General features: G+C 43.0%; 2 protein-coding genes across 2 annotated transcripts in view; one reads left to right on the top strand and one right to left on the bottom strand.

Moving 5' to 3' along the window:
* LOC103475242 (neuronal tyrosine-phosphorylated phosphoinositide-3-kinase adapter 2) overlaps window positions 1-9,002 on the bottom strand; it is a 12,393-nt gene extending 3,391 nt beyond the window's left edge. The window contains 8 exon segments of the mRNA XM_008426715.2: window positions 444-556; window positions 1,983-2,141; window positions 3,504-4,559; window positions 5,613-5,926; window positions 6,499-6,715; window positions 7,975-7,998; window positions 8,001-8,080; window positions 8,231-9,002. Of these exon segments, the coding sequence (XP_008424937.2) occupies window positions 444-556; window positions 1,983-2,141; window positions 3,504-4,559; window positions 5,613-5,926; window positions 6,499-6,715; window positions 7,975-7,998; window positions 8,001-8,080; window positions 8,231-8,349 (2,082 nt within the window). The 5' untranslated portion in view covers window positions 8,350-9,002.
* A 4,480-nt stretch (window positions 9,003-13,482) lies between these two features.
* Window positions 13,483-14,163, top strand: part of LOC103475241 (sodium/potassium-transporting ATPase subunit beta-3-like) — a 16,240-nt gene continuing 15,559 nt past the window's right edge. Inside the window, exon 1 of the mRNA XM_008426714.2 lies at window positions 13,483-13,975. Within this exon, the coding sequence (XP_008424936.1) occupies window positions 13,648-13,975 (328 nt within the window). The 5' untranslated portion in view covers window positions 13,483-13,647. The remainder of the gene's footprint in view (window positions 13,976-14,163) is intronic.

Here is a 14,163-nt window from a genome sequence, read left to right as displayed (position 1 = left end):
CGGAGTCCTTATCGTAACGGGGCGGGTTCCGTATCGGAACGGGGCGGAGTCAGTATCGGAACGGGCGGAGTCAATAACTATAGAAATGTAACATTTGCCTTTATGACTTTATGACTCTTAGTGAGGAGTTTTTACAGTTTTATTGTGTTAAAGTGCTCCAGAATGACTCGCTGTTAGTCGAGCATCAGTGTGGTATTAGTGCTACTGTTAGAAACTTCAGCATGTTAGTAATCAAGTGTTACTGAGCCAGTTATGTTCAGCTGCTGCAGGCTGTTAGTGATTCAAATTCAGATTGAGACTAAGTTCAGGAGAAGACGTGAAGCTCCTGCTCTCTGTTTGTTCACCAAAGCTCAGTCCTGTGTGAACATTTCAAACACATGGTCAGGACAGGTGACACAGACAAGAGCAAACAGGTGAGAGGGGCCGAGGCGGGCGCGGCTTACCTGGCTGAGGGCCGGGTGGTGGGCATCATGGAGGTGGCGCTGCGGCGTTCCGCCTGGAGACGGAACCCCTGATGTTGATGCAGACCGGCCCAGTTTACCCACAGCCTTTGATTCTGCAGAACCAGACATCAGTCACCTGTCAGGTTTCAGCTGCTCACCTGAGCTTCAGAAAACGATTAATCCTAGAGCTAAGAAGCCCTGGAGTACAGATCAGATGTACTCAATGTTACACTGTAAAAACACAAAATCACACCCAGAAAGTTGGGTCCAGTTTCTAGTGCAAATTTCTTATTACACTTGAATTACGACAAAACTAACATACAAGTAACTTTTCATCAAGATGTAGGACTTTTAAGTCAATAATTCCTCAATATTGATAAAAGAAGTCTGAGGTCAACTGGCAGATTGTTTCACTTATAACAAGACATTCTTCTCATTTTATAAGAGAAATATTCTGCCAGTGGAACTAATAAAATAAAATGTTCTGTAACCCAAGGAAAATCTGCCATGGACTCAAGGATGCTACGCACAGCAGCATCTGCCAAAACAGACAATAAATACACACACGATTCAAATAAACAGAAACCCGGACTACATACACAACAGTTTAATAAAAAACAGCAAAACACCAAAGTTACTGCACACCTTCCAGGCCTCTATATACTGTCTATTTCAAATTTTGATTAAAGATTTAAAACAGTTCAATTTGATTTGTGAGATTCTGTTCTTTCTACCAGAGGGTAGAGGGTTCATCAAAATTAATCATTGACTTAAAACAAGCTCCCATGTCTGGCTGAAAAGCTACTTGTAAATTAGTTTTGTCGCATCTCAAGCGTATTTGCTCAATAAACCAGACACAATTCTAGGTCAGATTTTGTGTTTTTGCAGCGCAGGCTTCTCAGTTAACTAACCTGAAGTTCAAATGAGCTTATGCATAATTTAGAAACGGCTAAAATACGTGAAATATGAAAAAACAACAGATTTTTTAGGGAAGTGTGACGTTACTGTAGTAATCAGACGCAGAGCTTAATGTGTGATTAGCCCAGAGGTTACATCAACAAACAATACAATACAATCTGATGAAGCGGCAGCGTGATAAAATTAGCAGAGACGAGACAGAGAGAGGTTTAATCAGCGCTGAGTGGCTGCTGCTCTCCATCTCTGTCTGGGGAATTGTGCAGCACTTAGAGAGTGAAACGGCGAGGGAGTCCAGCCGAACGCCGAGTTCTCAACGGAGAAAAGAAGTTCAGTTTTATTTTCTCACAAAACAAGAACAAATTCAACACACTGAATTAAACTTAACTTTTTTTTAGGGATTACCAACAGTTTCCTATTTGCTAAATGCAAGAAACAGACATTGTTATCATCTTAGTGATTCATTTATCCGCAGATTAATTTAAACAAACTGAAACCAGTTTCTGAAGCTTCATTTTGTCTGAAAATTCCTCAACTAAAAGAAACGGGGTCGGGTTTGGATCCATCCAACCTGAGCTCCTGTTGACATAACGGTTCAGTTTTTAGAGGATTACAGGACCTCACCTCCTCCTGCACCTGCTCCTCCTCCTGCACCTGCTCCTCCTCCTCCGCCCGTCAGCATCATGGTGGGGCTCACAGACGACCTTCCCATCCTGCTGGAAACTGGACTGGATTGTCCGTCTCTGTCTTTACTGTCATGTCTCGGCAGAGACTTTGAGTCTCCTGCAGAAATGAAGCAGAAATCAAACATCAGTGCAAACATGAAGAATCCAACAGATCTGGTTGTTTAACCTGAGAGAGAAAACAGCAGAACATTCGTCCTGCTGCTTCGGTTTGAGGCAACCAGAGCAACACGACGATGCAAAAGCTTTTAAAAAAGGCAAATACTAACTGATTCTAGTATTTTTATCCCAGATAAAAATCTACAACTATTACAAGAGTTTACATATTTAGAGGTTATTGTTTAAAACTGTTTGCTTTAAACAAGTGAGAAAATGAAATGTAATCTAATTTTACATTAATTAGTAATAATCTATCTATAGAAAGTGCTAAATTATACTTTGATGCCATGTTTAGTCTTAATACAACATGTTGGATGGCTTGCAAAACAGTTTTCAAACCAGTTAAAATGGTAAAGGTGTTGGATATAATCACGTTATAATCATCAACACTGAGTTATATCAAATATGACTTAAAAGAAATTCTCCGCCTCCAGGAAGTTGTCCCAACATGGCTCCTCCATTAACCCTTTAACAATCTTTTTACCGGGCAGCAGCTCCTATGATGAGCTCAGCAGGTTCATCAGGTGTTTGCTAATTGCTGCTGGCTAGTCTGAAGGAGCTGAGTGGGGGAGGAGCTGTGTCTCGAAGGCGGGGCTAGGTCCATCCAGGCGTTTTGTACGGCTGAATGGTTGCCATGGAGATTGAAGGATTTCTCAGAGATGGAAGAATCAAAGCAACACTCCAGGTTGATGAAGGAAAAACATTATAACATGATGAAAAGATAAAAAAGTGGATTTTACATAATACTGCCCTTTTAATGCTGCGTTATATATTTATTTTTTCACATTATTTGTCAGTATGACTAGAGATGAAATTAACCACCAGGCTATAATCTCATGTAAATGTTCATTTATACATATTTTACAGTTTTTAAAGATAAACTTGAACCTCAGATTAGGTTTTGTTAAGGGTTATGATAGTTTTTGGTTTTTTATTATAGTTCAGTTTTTGTTGTGAGTTTTTGTCTAATTCAGTTAGTTTTAACTAGTTTTTAGAGTATTTTTGCTGGTTTTTATTATTATTAGTTAAACATCAGTTTGAAAGGCTGATAAATAGATTGATAAACACAAAACGAAGGGAGTCGGATCTCTAATTTCAGTAAGTTTTAGTTTTACAGACGGACGACGTTTTTCCAGTCAGTTACAGTTTTCTGCATTAATTATTGTTTTCATTTATCTCAGCTGATGAAGATGTTTAATCGGTTTCAGTTTTTGCTATTTTGTTAGTCTTAGTTAATTATGATAGTCTTGGTTCTGGTTCTGTTCTTGCTCATCAGATTTCTGGTCTTCTGTGACATTCATACCTTCACCCTCTCTGCTCTTCCTCCCTGCTGAGCCCCTCTTCATCACCTGCCTGCCGGACGCAAACAGGTTGTTGAGTTCGTCCAGCGGGCTGGTGGGAGTCTGGCACCGCGCCGAGACGTTGTGCATGGAGCCGTGGGCGGAGGACGAGTTACTGAGTTTAGCTCCACCCTCTCCTGCCCTCTGTGAGGATGACGATGATGAGGAAGAGGAGCGGGGTATGCTTCCTCCTGCTATCAGAGTGTCATAAGGGGGCGGCCTCTTCAAACTCAGAGGAGTCAGAGCGCGCCCCATGCTGACCGGAGACGGGCATGCTGATTGGCTGCGGGGGTAGCCGTGACCGCTGTGGGCGGAGCTAGACGACTTGTAAAAACTGGAGGCAAGGGGAGGGGCTGATGAGCGACCAGAGGATGTGATTGTGTGAGTGTGGGACGCGTCCCGGTCTCGGTCCCGGTCCCTGTCTCGGTCTCTGTCTTTACGGTGGTGACCGGAGCTCTGTGGCTGCTCTGCTCCACCCGATTTACTCAAATTAACGTTTTCTAGCATAGGCAGACGAGTGACATCAAGCGGGGTGAGAGGGGACTCGTCGGAGTTGGGGGAGCACTGGACCGGGGCGGGCGGGAAGACGAGCAGCGGAGGGCGGTGAGTCAGGAGGTTTGGGAAGGGTGGAGGAATGTCACAGAACGAGCCGCGGGAAGACCACGCCTCACTGTCGATGATGGTGGACTGCACATCCTGCAGAAAGTCCTCCAGCATCGGGTACTTCATCTCCTCGTACACAGACTCGCTCTGCTCGTCGTCCACCGTTTCCTGACCTTTCAGCTCACGCAGGATGTTTCCGACCATCTCGATGTAAACCGGCTCTTCGTCGTCCGTATCTCTGGATGCCGGGCTGTGACTCTGAGACGAGGATTTGTCGCCTTGGAGGGAAGACTTCTTGCTGCAGTGGTTACGGACGTAGGACTCATCAAAAGAGGAGCTAAGCTGAGTGTTTGGGTCTCTCTTGGGTTTGGGTGGAGGCATCTTCCTGGATTCTTCACTGTGGTGATGGTATCGAGCTGCAGGAGAACAGAAACAACTGAGAATCCAAACAAATCCTTACTTCTTATTCACCCTTAATGTTCAGTAACTTACAAAGTCGTATTTGTCTCCCCATCCGGTACATCTGATTCAAGTAAATCTATAGTCTAATAGGGCTGGACAACGACACAATAATAATAGCTATCGTGATAGGTACTTGATTAAAAGCAAAAGAAAATAAGTCCCATAAAATGTTGATAATTTCATTGATCTCCAAACAAGAACCATGTAGCATTCTGGGGGATGTAGGCAAAGGAAAGGCTTTAGCAGCTCAACCTCTCACAGCTAAGCTGTGGTTGGTGGCATCAACGAACTCACTCACTCTTTGGTTACCTAGCAACAACCTGGTGAGTAACTAGTTCAGCAGCAGTTTTGTGTTGACCCAACATACTCGGGAGTACTTCGCTCTTTGGAGGTCGACGTGAAAGCAAACGTCCACTGGACGTGTTTGCAAACAAGTTTGATAAGGTAGCTGAGCAACTAGCCCCTTTCTACTATACACTCAGATCCAAGCAAGTTTGCTGGTATTTACTCCACCATGTACACAACTGACTATGAAATCTCAACCGTCTGCGGTCAGTGCACAGTCCACAGAATACATGCAGTACCCCTGAGTATGTGGCAGCAGTTTCATGTTTGCCACCGTGGCCCATAACTGCTTAAAAATGAAAAAGATTGTGGTGAAGTTACAGGAGAAAACGAGTATAACAACTCAAGAGGAAGTTGTGGATGAAGAGGGAAGGTCACTTCACCAGTTTGGCTGTATTATGGATATTTAAAAGAAAACGGACTCATAAGAAATGCTTGTATTGTAATACTTTCTTCACCCAAATCACCCAACTCTATTATCCAATCAGCATGCCATTAAGTTTGGTGGTAGTCCAAAATGAGCCAGTTCATAGAAACCAAGTTTTGGCAACAGCAGCATCAACAACGACCCGTGAGAGCTGAACACAACTGATCTGAAGCCTTTGGGGTCGTGGCTCCTGAGGAACATCGGTCCCAAAGGACATGGATGATTCAAATCTCACCTTCTGAAAGTTCTGCACCATCTTTTGCTTCTTGATACTCTCTCTTTATGAAACCAGAGACTCCATCCACTGCCTCAGAGCTGCTGCTCAGCTTGGTGGTCGGGTCTCGCTTGGGTTTGGGTGGAGGTTGCTTGCGACTGTGGTTGGAGTCTTCCTCTCCGCCACCGACTGAGTGAAGAGACTGGGATCGCACAGTGAAGCCTTGGGTCGACGTGGGCAGTCGGTCCTGTGGCGCCGGCATCGTCATGAAGCCCATCCTGAAATGTTTTCCAGAGTATGCCCCATCGGAGGCCGTGGCGACGTCTTCTCCAATCCTGGGAAAGGCCAGGAGAATGTTGGGTTAGTGCGATCTCCTGAAAAGATTCAGTCAAGCATCAGTAGAAAGGAGTAAGAGGAGATTTGTTTGATTCGGTTTAATTTTGGCCTCCAGTCGAACTGAGTCTACCGGACTATCAGTTGGGAAAACACTGTTAAAAAACAGGACCATCGTCAAGATTGCTCAAGTTCTGTTGTAGATTGATATTGATCACTGAGCTGTTAAGATTTCTTAATGTAAACAAATCAAATTCTGCGCCCTCATGTCATTCATCAGAACTAAACTTTCACCTCTTCATGTTTCCTACATTTGAAAAACTCCAGCCTGTCGTTGGTACCGTTTTATCCTGAGTCAGGTGGTTGATTAAAATAACCAAATCATTTCAGTCTCATAATCGAAAAACTCTGAAGATTTAAGGAGGATTGAGACACAAGATGTTCAGCTGAAGACTTTCCAAGAGAACCGGCCTCTTCTTGATGGTCAAAATCCTGCATTTCAAAATAAAGTCTGATGAAGTGATATCGATAAACATTAAATATGATCGTCTGAGTTACAAAACTGCCTGCTTACCTCTTAATGGCCTCTTCTTGCCGTCTCTTCTTCTGGTGTTTCTCCTGCAGGTAGGTCCAGTTGGTCTGGTTCCGAACGCGGTCGCTCTCTCTGGCGATGTCGGAAGCGTTTTGGATCACCAGACCGTCGTATGTCCGAAGCGCGCTGTCCTCCACGTACTGAAAGAACCTCCTGAAGGAAGACGCCTCTTCCTGAGAGGTCATGACGCCCCACGGATCTGAGGACGAGGAGAGAAGGTCACCCAGGGGTCGGACTGTTGGCGCCATCTGGGTCTGTGGCTGACAGCTGACCGGTGACATTCAACTAAACCTGGAAAACTCAAGTAGAATGCTAGAAAGTCTGAGCATGTCTGAAACACAGACTCCAATATGGCCGCTCCTCACGTCCATGTGGTGAAAACATCTTTATTTTACAAGAAAACCTTCTTGTAACAGAGTCTAAGCTCAGTGCTAAATGAAGTCAGTGCAACGTCAAGTTGGGAAAATTAAAAGTTGTGTTTGTGTGTGGAACAAAAAGCTCAGTATGACGTTCATAATGGCTAGTTGGGCGTCGCCATGTTGGAATCCCAACTTCTCTGACTATGCTAACTGGGACAACGCTAACTCGGTTGTGATGTCACTTCCTGCTCTGACTTCAGAGGTAACTGGAATTAGATTCACTGTCAGTCTGCAGCCTGTGGTTTGGTGATAAGCTAAAGAAGCATTTCAGTGTTTTTTTGTCGATTTGACCACGTCCAGCTCAAATATCACAAATTTAGACTGAGATTCTTCAACTCTCAATTTGGTGATTATGAAACCTTTAGTTCTGTGTGAAAACACAGAGAAATTAGCTTTAGCTGCTGTTTGTTCCCATTAAGATAACATTAAATTTAGACAAGCGTAAACAATATATACCAGCTACAAACTGACTCTTCAGAATAAAGTTTGTGGTTCTGATTTTTCTGAAAAAACCTCCGAAATCTATAAGATGTCTAATTATTTTATCTCATCTACTAACAAAACTATCTTCATTTTTTAAAATTTCAGATCACTTTACCAAACATAAAGGTTTTTTATTGGTTTATTGGGGCTGCCAGTCGATATAAAAAGGTCATTTCCAAACAACTCAAGTCCATTTTTCTATGGACAGAAATCGGGGAACATTTTAAAAAGTTGCTGATTCTCATTTCCCCAGAGAGTTGATGCAAAAAGTTGACACAAAGTTTGTGTATTAGGATTACTTTCTACAGTAAATAATAAAAGAACCAATGAGAGAAAATATGAGCAATAAAAACTGCAGTGGAAAACCAGGACAAAGAGTTTGTTCCTTGAACAGCTTCACTTCTTGCTTGTTTAGCTCGATTCTGAATTCAAACCGGTTCTCAGCAGAACCAGAGTCGGACTGTAAGCTGGTTCCTGATGCCCTAAATTCCTCAGAATGTTTGATTCTCTGATATTTAATGCTATATATAACTGACTGATGCACAGTTAAACGTACAGATCAATAGAACCATCTGAAGGACTTGAGTTCCTGCTGTTTGGCGTCTTTCTGAATCCTTCTGGTCTCCGTCCCCTCCCCCACCCCTCTGTCTCTCAGCATCCTTCTAAAAATGGAAGAGAGAGTCAGCCAGCGGTAGCCTAGCAACAGCAGCATCTCTCAGAGGAGCATGATGTAATGCCTCCTTGTGCGCGGCTGATGAAGGGGAGCCGATGGAAGGAGGAGGCGGTGAGGGACAGATGTTCTCCTAACCCACCGGCGGGTCGATGTTTGGAAGACGGAGCGTCTCCTGCCGCTCCACCCCGACGCCTCGTCTGCTGCTGATTCAATCACGTTCAGACATGAAGTCGATTCATTTATGTAACGTCTCTCCATCAACCACCTTCTGCAGCCCAGAGACCTGAACTCGGCTCTGCTTTGGGTTCTGGTTCCCGACGGTTCTGCCGCCGTTTCCGGCTCTGTGCTAATGCTTTCAGGAGCTGAGAATCAAATAATCTGCTGAATCTGAAATTTACAGCGGAGAGAATCCTGAGACGAACTGCTGCAAGGAACAGGAGGAAGCAAAACTGCAGAAATATCTGCTAAATGTCAGTTTCTGAAGGTCCTGCATGGATTCGACCCGAATTCGTTTGGTTCTGGAGAAAGTTAGCAAGAACTTAAATGAACAAAGAAACCAGGGGCTGAAACAGCTATAGGTCCAGTTCACATTTTATAGAGTTTGGATCTGGTTTACTGATCTCAGTTTTAATTTCCTAAATGACTGTCACTCCTTCAAAGAGCCTCAGAAACTGACTTACTGTCTGGACAAACAGAACCATGAACAGAACCGAACCCAAAAACAGAAACTAAAGAGCTTAGAACAAAAACCAAGACTGGCAGACAAGAACAGGAACCAATAACAGAAACAGAACCCTGAAGGAAAACTCAAAAAATTAGAACAAAAACCAAAACCAGTAAACAAGACCAAGAGAAAACAGGCGGATGGATGGATGGATGGATGGATGGATGGATGGATGGATGGATGGATGGATGGATGGATGGATGGGTGGATGGATGGATGGATGGATGGATGGATGGATGGATGGATGGATGGATGGATGGATGGATGGATGGATGGATGGATGGATGGATGGATGGATGGATGGACGGACGGATGGACGGAAGGACGGACAGACGGACGGACGACTTGTCGCTTCACTTCAGATGACCGACTGCTCACCATGATTCTTGTTCTGGTTCAGTTGTCGGTTTCATCCTGTGAAAAGGAAGTTGTTCCTGCCGACTGTCACCACATGCTTGGTTTCAGGCTCTTCCTTAGCGAGTTTCCTATCAGTTTGTAAAACATCCTGATTTGGTCCGCCGTTGGTCAGAGCGCCTTTAATTTCAGTCTGTCTACGTAATTTGGTTGTACTGGTGTAAATTTGAGTTATTTGAGTTACTGAACCTGGTTTTATGTTGAAAGGACAGACTGTTTCGGACTGGATGGACGAATCTGAACCATTACTCAATGAAACCTGGTTTTAGTCCAGTGGTTCTCTGGTTTCATTCTGGTTGTCCCAGTTTCTGTCCCAAGGTGCTCTGGTTTCAGCCTGATGGTTGATTTGTCGTATTCCTGGTTTATGTCTGGTTCTTTTCTATTTTCAGTTCTTTGGTCTTCGAGTTTTAGTCCAGTGGTTCTCTGGTTTTGGTTTGGGGATCCATTGGTTTTATTTCCGGTTTCAGTCCAGTTGTACCATGGTTTTGTGCTGTTGTTGCTAGGTTTCAGTCCCAGAAGCCTCTGGTTTCAGTCCTGCTGATCTCTGGTTTTGGTTTGTTGGTCCATTGGTTTCAGTCCAAGGGGTTCTGTTGTCAGTCCTGTGGTCTTCTGGTTTCTGTTCTTTCACTCTCTGGTTTTGGTTTGCTTTAAAAATTTTGATCAGGCAGCCATATTGGATAACATCTAATCAGGCGGCCATGTTGGATCACATCTAATCAGGCGGCCATGTTGGATCACATCTAATCAGGCGGCCATGTTGGATCACGCCTGGGTCATTTCCTGTCTGCAACATTTCATGTTTCTTTTTATTTACCTAATTTATTCCTCATACCAGTTTCAAAATAAGAACCTATTTTACATTTTATATATTTTTAATTTTGTTTTGCTTTCTGCTGAAAGATGGCGGCCATGTTGGAGGGAAATGGTTCTGGGTGGGAAGGAGCCGGATGTGTTTTGAGCAGACTTTATTGACACTTCGTTCTATCCACATCAAGCTGAAGGAAATGAGTGGAGCAGGCAGACATGTTGAAGACGTGGAGCTTACCTGAGGACCAGCGAGGACTCACACTCCCTCCATCCCTCCTTCTGTCCCTCCTTCAGTCCTCCCTCTGCTCAGATGGAGTGATGGAGCTTCCTGATGGCCAGAACTCAGAGGAAACGATGACTCTGATGTTTTTCTGCGGCAGCGATAATCCACCCTTCAACACCTCCTGCTGTCACAGCCTCCTCCTCCCCTCCTTTCCTCCTCTCCTCCTTCCCTCCGTCCTGTCATAAATCCTCACGGCTCTCAGCCTTCGGCCGCGCACGCAACGGTCGGCTCAAGAAGCAGGAGGCTGAAACCACGGCAACCTGACAGCATCCTCAGCCTGCTGGCTCCTCCTCCTGCTGACGGTGGCTCGGCGTTTGTGTGTGTGTGCGTGTGTGTGTGTGTGTGTGTGATGAGGTCACATGGTGTTTCTCCACCGCCGTGTGATGTCACAGCTCTCTGATTTTCTGACCAGTGATTCAGACCCAGGAACTGGACTCGGTTCAGTTCCTGTTGGATCAATGAGTGAAGTAGAAGTGAACATTTATCGTTTCGTTTATCAATAATTGTGATGAATTCCGTACCATGATAAGATTTTGATTTATTTTTGTTATGATAAATTCCAAATAAAACCATCTGTATTGTCAAGATTCTTATTTTTTAAAACTGTTTGTTCAATAAAAGTGCATTAATATCAATTAATTTGAAAATATAATTAAATTCAGTTTCTGTCAGTACTGACCTAAAAAAGAAGCAATAAATAGTTTTTATCATCGTTGTTATAATAGAACCAGAAAACATTGTGATAAAACTTTTCACCCGCCGCTACAGTGAGACAGTCCTAACGTCAGCCAACAAAACCAGAACCAGAACCAGAACCAGAACCAGTGTGATTTCTATCACTAAATTGCACATAACCGCAGCTTTTAATCATATTTTCACATTTACTGAAACTCTCATTACACAAGCAGAGAACAAAATGGTAAAACTAACAGTTTTGTTTGGGTTTTAAACATCATTATATGGAATTTATTGTGTCAACGATAAATCAAAATTTTATCTTGACCAGAAATTTATCACGATAAATGATAAATGATGCAATAAATGTCCAACTTTAGAGATTCAGGATCAGACGCTTTAGAACCATTTCTGACCAGAAACATCCCAGTTCGTCTGCTGGTTCTGGTCTGGAATCCTGAGGGAACCAGTTGGACCAGTTGGACCGACCACATTTAGTGACTGATTTACTGAAAATATTCTGCAGATCTTCCTGAGTTTTTAAAATCAGAACCAGCAGCTGAAAAAGTATTTTTCACTGATACATGTAATGTTTGTGCAGGTCCAGTTCACGGTCTCGTTCTTCTTTAACTCCTGAATCCCACATGACCACATCACTTTAAAAAAAACCTCAAAAACGAACATATTCATGTTCCTGAAATGCTTCCAGAGTATTTAGTTCCATCTGGACAGAAAGAGAATCATAAACATGAAACAAACACAAATAAAGTGTTTTAATAATGAGTACTGTACCTTTATTATCTTTATGTTTTAACCAACCTAAATCCTGCAGTCTGAGTTTTTCACCACTCAGGACATCAGCAGATATTAAACTGCATATTGTCCTACCGCAATGCATTCTGGGTACAGAGTAAATGTAATTTGCTGCACCGCGTCACGGGTGGAGAGTTTGAAGAACACCAACTAAAAACCTCTCAAAACAAATTATATGTATGAATTTTTGCATGTGTCTTAGCATCTGTGGTTGTTTGTTTATTTAAGTGTATTTTTCTGTAAACCTCATTTTTTTGTTTGTTTGTATATTTTCCACTTGTTCAATAAGCTTTATTTAAAAAGTAACTTTATTTATGTAGAACCTTTCACAGTTCAGAAATCACAAAGTGTTTTACAAAAATAAGATATAAAAACACAGAAGATAAATTGAGGGAGAGATAAAACAGATTATGTGACATAAAACTAATTAAAAGCCAAACTGAACGAATGTGTCTTCAGCTGCTTTTTAAAACTATTAAGAACATTAAGAATACATGAAGAGAGGAAATGAAACTGCTGCGTACACAGACTTCAAAATAAGAGCATGAACATAAACATATAATTACTTGAATTCATAAAGTCGATAAACATAAATGTACAATTTTATTCAACTGAAATTTAAAAAACAGACAAATTAGAACTAAAATGTATCTGGAGAATTCAAGCTAAAGATGCTAAACGTTTTCAAAGATAGCTAAAATGCTAAAATGCTAAACAAAGAATTAGCTCTGCCACTAGCGCATTAGCAGATTAGCAATAGTCTACGCTCTGTTGCCCAAAACAAACTTAAACTGTCCTGAATCTGGTGAGTTGATTTATTTTATATGATAATTAATCATTTTCTTTGCTTTTGGGTTTAATGTGATCATGAGTCGGTCATTCATTCATTCACGGCTCGGTGTTGGACTTTAACTGGACTTGTTTGGGTTTAAGTCAAACTCAGATTTTTGCTGCTAAATAAAATAAATAAGGATAACAGACTGTGTGTGAAAAATGTTCATACTGAACACAGAACCGGTCAGACGGTTCTGATCCGGTTCATGAAGGACAGGTGAACTGAGGTTCTGGTCGGGTCGGTTATAACGGTACCACAATGGATCAGCTGAGGATGAACTCCTTCACATCTCCTCCTTCTGCTTCCCTGCTGCCGTTTACCACTGCTGGTCACGTGACTTCATACCTTTTGGTGAGTGTGACATCAGCGTGACATCACTCCGATGTGACCCAATGAGTTTGACTTCCTGTAGTCACGTGACTGTCACCTCTGGTGTGATTATATAACTTCAGATACAGTTTAATGTGATTTTGCCTCATTTAGTCACACACTTGAAACAAACCTATTATATTATATTATATTATATTATATTATATTATATTATATTATATTATATTATATTATATTATATTATATTATATTATATTATAGATGAGAAGTGAGAGTAATCCTGAGGACCAGACTGTAAAAATGCCTCCTCACATAAATGGTCATGTGATTTAATTGGTGTTTAATTAATAAATTAACTAAGAAATTAATTAATTTAGTTAATTAATCAAACCTTCTCCTCTCAGCTTCTCCCTGACTCCATCACTGGAGACCCTCAGGACTCTGTAATGCGCATGCGCCACGTTCTGCAGCAGTCCGTGCGCTGCCGTGTGTGGGTGAGTCAGCGCGCATTCTTTTACGTGCGCGCGCGAGTGTGTGTGTGCGCGCGCGTGTGTGTGTGTGTGAGTGTGTGTGTGCTGGGCTCCAGAGCGAGCATCGCTGACAGACCCAACGGATCGCTGCAAGCGCAGATTAATTAGCCCGGTTCGGTTCGGATCAGCCCGGCGCCGCACCAGCATGTCGTCCGCCCCAGAAGCCCAGAACCAAGAACCGAACCAGGAGCCGCCGAAAGAGACGAACGCGGAGCAGAAACCGGAGGAGAAAGAGGCGCAGGGGGAAGAGAAGGATGCGGCGAAGGAGGAGGTGAAGGTGGAAGAGAAGGAGGAGAAAACGGAGGAGAAAAAGGAGGAGAAGAAGAAAGAGGAGGAAGAGGAGAAGGACAAGAAGAAGAAGAAGAAGGAGCAGAAAAAGGAGGAGAAGAAGGAGGAGAAGAAGGAATCGTGGAAGGATTTCATCTACAACCCGCGGACCGGAGAGTTCCTGGGCCGAACCGCCAGCAGCTGGGGTAAGAGGCGGCCTGGGCCGCGAACCAGGCTCGGTTCTGATCGATTCAACCGAACCGAACCGAAGCTCGGCATGGTGTCTTCATTTATCAAAGATTCTGCTGCTGCTGCGGCCTGAACCGAACTGAGCCAATATCCGGACAATAAAGAGTTAATGTTTAATGATGTCAAATATGTGCAGATTATGTTC

Source organism: Poecilia reticulata, linkage group LG13 (genome assembly GCF_000633615.1).
Source record: "Poecilia reticulata strain Guanapo linkage group LG13, Guppy_female_1.0+MT, whole genome shotgun sequence".
Classification (NCBI taxonomy): domain Eukaryota; kingdom Metazoa; phylum Chordata; class Actinopteri; order Cyprinodontiformes; family Poeciliidae; genus Poecilia; species Poecilia reticulata.
The sequence above is the reverse complement of the archived record's forward strand: the minus strand, read 5'-3'. Positions and strand labels throughout refer to the sequence as shown.